At 35.5% G+C, this 4017-nt stretch overlaps 1 protein-coding gene across 1 annotated transcript in view; it reads left to right on the forward strand.

Moving 5' to 3' along the window:
* Window positions 1-2260, forward strand: part of LOC107734569 (SH3 domain-containing RING finger protein 3-like) — a 36914-nt gene extending 34654 nt beyond the window's left edge. Inside the window, exons 11-12 of the mRNA XM_016546560.1 lie at window positions 5-334; window positions 1667-2260. Of these exons, the coding sequence (XP_016402046.1) occupies window positions 5-334; window positions 1667-1835 (499 nt within the window). The 3' untranslated portion in view covers window positions 1836-2260. The remainder of the gene's footprint in view (window positions 1-4; window positions 335-1666) is intronic.
* The last annotated feature ends 1757 nt before the right edge of the window (window positions 2261-4017 follow it).

Consider the following 4017-nt stretch of genomic DNA (forward strand, 5'->3'; position numbering starts at 1 on the left):
GCAGCGGCCTCCTCAAGCTTCTCAAGCTTCTCTCAGCTAAGAAGAAGTCCCGGTCTCCACCGTCTGTCTCTCCGACCCACGAGTCCTCCTCGTCCTCCTCGTCCTGCTCGGTTCAGGGGGCCATGGCCCCGGAGCTGCGGTCGGCCGGGGGTCACGGACGAGCCGGCTCCTGCCCCATCGAGAGCGAGATGCAGGGAGCCATGAGCATGGAGCCGCTGCAGAGGAAGAGCGGCTCGCTGGACCTGAGCTTCTCTGTGTCTCCGCCGGCGCGACAGCCCTGCTCCTCCTCACCGCTGGCCATCCGGCCCGAACCCAAGCCTTTATCCCGAGAGAGGTGAGTCTAAATTACAATTACAACTGAAATATTCAGCGAATTTAAGATCACAATGAACATTTGAATGCATGAAGTTAAGATGTGTAGCAAGCACTGGAAAAAATGACAAAAATGCAAAAAGTTACATTTTTGCAATTTTGTGCATTTTAGTTTAAAAATAAGTGCACTTGAAGCAGCAGGTTTGTTTTTGAACAATACTTTGCAATATGGTGCTGTTGTTCTGGCGCCCTCTTGTGGACTGATCTGGTGTGTTTACTAGTATTGAAATTGTTAACATGTTATCATTCAAATTTTGAAGATATTTCATATTTATACACTACCAGTCAAAGTTTTGGAATAATTTGATTTTTTTTATTAATGAAATAAGTCTATTCTATTTGATAAAAAATACTGTAAAATTGTGAAATATTATTATAATGCAAAACAACCGTTTTCTATGTGAATCTCTGTTAAGCTGTAATTTATTTCTGTGATCAAAGCTGTATTTTCAGCATCATTACTCCAGTCTTCAGTGTCACATGATCTTCAGAAATCATAATAATATTCTGATTTGCTGCTCAAGAAACATTTCTGATTATTATCAATGTTGAAAACAGTCGTGCTGCACAATATTTTTGTGGAAACTGTGATGCATTTTATTTTTCAGGATTCACAGATGAACAGAAAGTTCAGAAGAACAGAATTTATTTGAGATAGAAATCTTTTGGAACATTATAAATGTCTTTACTGTCACCTTTCATCAATTTAATGCGGCCTTGATGAATAAAAGCATACATTTTTTATTTTTTAATCTTACATTTCCCCAAATTAGTGTATTACTCTTTCCACAAAAATGTTTCTCGAGCAGCAAATCAGCATATTATACTGATTTCTGAAGATCATGTGACACTGAAGACTGGAGTAATGATGCTGAAAATACAGCTGCGCATCACAGAAATACATTACAGTTTAACACATATTCACTTATTTTAAACTGTAATGATATTTAAAAATTGATACAGTATTTTTTGATAAAACAAATGCAGACCTAGTGAGCATAAGAAAAGTTTTTCAAAAACATTAAAAAAAAAAATCTGAATTATTCCAAACTTTTATTATTGAAGTATATTCTTTGAAAAATTCTAATTTGAGTTTTTCATGCAATAAATATTGTTAAAATTTTATGTCAGTTTTCAGCAACATTTTCTCAACATTTACTCGTGTCATTTCAAACCCTTAATTTTTACTTTATTTTTAGATTATTATGGTTTTGGTTTGGAAGGTTTGTCGTGTGTGAATGTTTCACCTGTTATCATCTGTTGAGCGTCTGCTGTTCATGTCTGTGTGTGTCAGGTACCGCGTGCTCGTCCCGTATCCGCCGCAGAGCGAAGCCGAGATCGAGCTGAAGGAGGGCGACATCGTCTTCGTGCACAAGAAACGTGAAGACGGCTGGTACAAAGGGACGCTTCAGCGCACCGGACGAACGGGCCTCTTCCCCGGCAGCTTCGTGGAGAGCTTCTAGAAGAGCAACAAGCTCCTGAGACCTGGAGGATGTCCAGAAGAATCTCCCCGGGTCTCCTGATGAAGACGAGCATCTTTACTGCCCTCACAGATCCGTCAGGAAGGCCTTTCACGTGACTGATGGTGCCTTCATCTGCGTGTGAGTCTGCGGCGCCCTCTGCTGCGTGTGCATGGCGTGACGTGTCCTCCTGACGCTCCCTCAGATTCTGAGAGAAGCTCTGAGAGCTTGAGAAATGATTCCTACAGCTGCTCCTTCGAAGCGGTTCAGTGTTCCTTCGGTACTTTAATCGGAATGATGACGACACAACGAGGATGTGATATATTATAGCACATGATAAGATGTGAATGTAGGAGTGATGAATCTCACGAAACCTGGCAAGAGCGTCATATCTCACGCCAAAATCAAGAGAAAAAAATTATTAAAACTAAAATACAAATAAATAAAGCATAAAGCAATTAAAGCCTATTTTTTCAGGACCATTAGGATTTTTTTATTTTTTTTTACATCGTTTTGGATTATTTTCCCGCTAGATTCTCATTATTATAATGCAAAAATAAAATAAAAAAGATATATTATTTAAATCGTAAAATATTAATGAAGCATGTTAGTATTAGTATAGTCGTGTGTTTATGCTCATTCAAATAAAAAATAATGCATTACAGGAAATATGTTAAATTTGTTTAATTGTGAAAATAATGTCACAATAATACTATAATTAAAATATATATATATATATATTATTAAATTATATATAATTTTGAATATATATATATATATATATATATAATAAAAATAATTATAATTTTATAGATAGATAGATATAGGTATCAAATTTAAATTTTATACATATATATATATATAATGCTCACCAAGGCTTCATTTAAAAAAAAAAAAAAATTTAAAGTATGATTTCTGAAGATCATGTGACACTGAAGACAGGAGTATTGATGCTGAAAATTCAGCTTTGATCACAGAAATAAATTACAATTTAAAATATTTTAAAATACGAAAAATATTTGATCCATTTTTAAATCGTAATAAGTCACAGTATTACCATTTTTACAGTATTCTTGATCAAATAAATGCAGCCTTGGACATTAAAAATATTACTTATTCCAAACTTTTGATTGGTAGTATGTTTAATGTTTCTTTCTTTTAATTTTGGACTGAAATATGACCCGGACACGTTTTACTGAGATTGGCTCACTCTGCGGTTTGTAATGAAAGTTTGTTTACAGTGAAAGCACAAACTCGTTTTATTGGTTTTCTACGCCGGTTCTGTCTTTCCTAGAGCATCATGGGATGTGCATGCTGGTTTACTGACATTATTTGTGTCTTGTTTACCGAGTGTCGCTGTGGAGGTTTGATCTTTGTATCTGCTGGTGTCGAGCTCCAGAGACACTCCAGTTTTATCAACTATTTTCACTTTGATTCGTGAATTTTCCATGTGCTCAGTGTGCCAGAAACAGACTTTACACGAGTACGCAAACGCGTTCGGCCAGCGTGTTTCAGGCGTGTGTTCCTGTCGAACATATTTAATGTGATCCTCTGTTACTGAGGATCTTTCCTTCAGATCTCTGAGCCATTAAAGCAGATGTGTTATTATTCAGATATAACACTTTCACTATAACTCACTCAGAACTGGTGCTCTTTTATGATCTGAAAGAGAAAACTGACGTTTCACACCAGGGTTATTATCGTTAACTAAATCTAAAATATAAAAAACATTTTTGGTAAAGTCGGCATGAAATTGAAGTTGCAATTGTCTTTTCTTCTATTCTCCAATATGAGTGAAATGGCGTCTTGAACAAGAAAAAAAAATGTAGGGCGGGGTTTAATTGGGTCTGTCGGGAATTGATTGGATCATTGTCAAATTGTAAAAAATTAATAATGTGTACAGATAAATAATTTATAATAAACTCTGCAGTATTCCCCCCCCCAAAAAAAAAAAATATCGGTTATTATCGGTTATCGATTATCGGTGACTTTAAAGCTAAACTAAAGTCAAATATAAATATTAGAAATGTTAGAAATGTTGCATTGGCAGCTAACTGAAATATGTTCGCAGCTGAAGCACTAAAATTACTGGAAATAAAAACTAAAATTGGAAAAAAAAAAAGTTTTATTTAAAAAGAACAAAAATCTAATAAAAATCACAAATGCAAATAACTAAAAGGAAAAT

The sequence above is a fragment of the Sinocyclocheilus rhinocerous genome, unplaced genomic scaffold, assembly GCF_001515625.1.
Source record: "Sinocyclocheilus rhinocerous isolate Xijiao unplaced genomic scaffold, SAMN03320098_v1.1 scaffold1516, whole genome shotgun sequence".
Lineage (NCBI taxonomy): Eukaryota > Metazoa > Chordata > Actinopteri > Cypriniformes > Cyprinidae > Sinocyclocheilus > Sinocyclocheilus rhinocerous.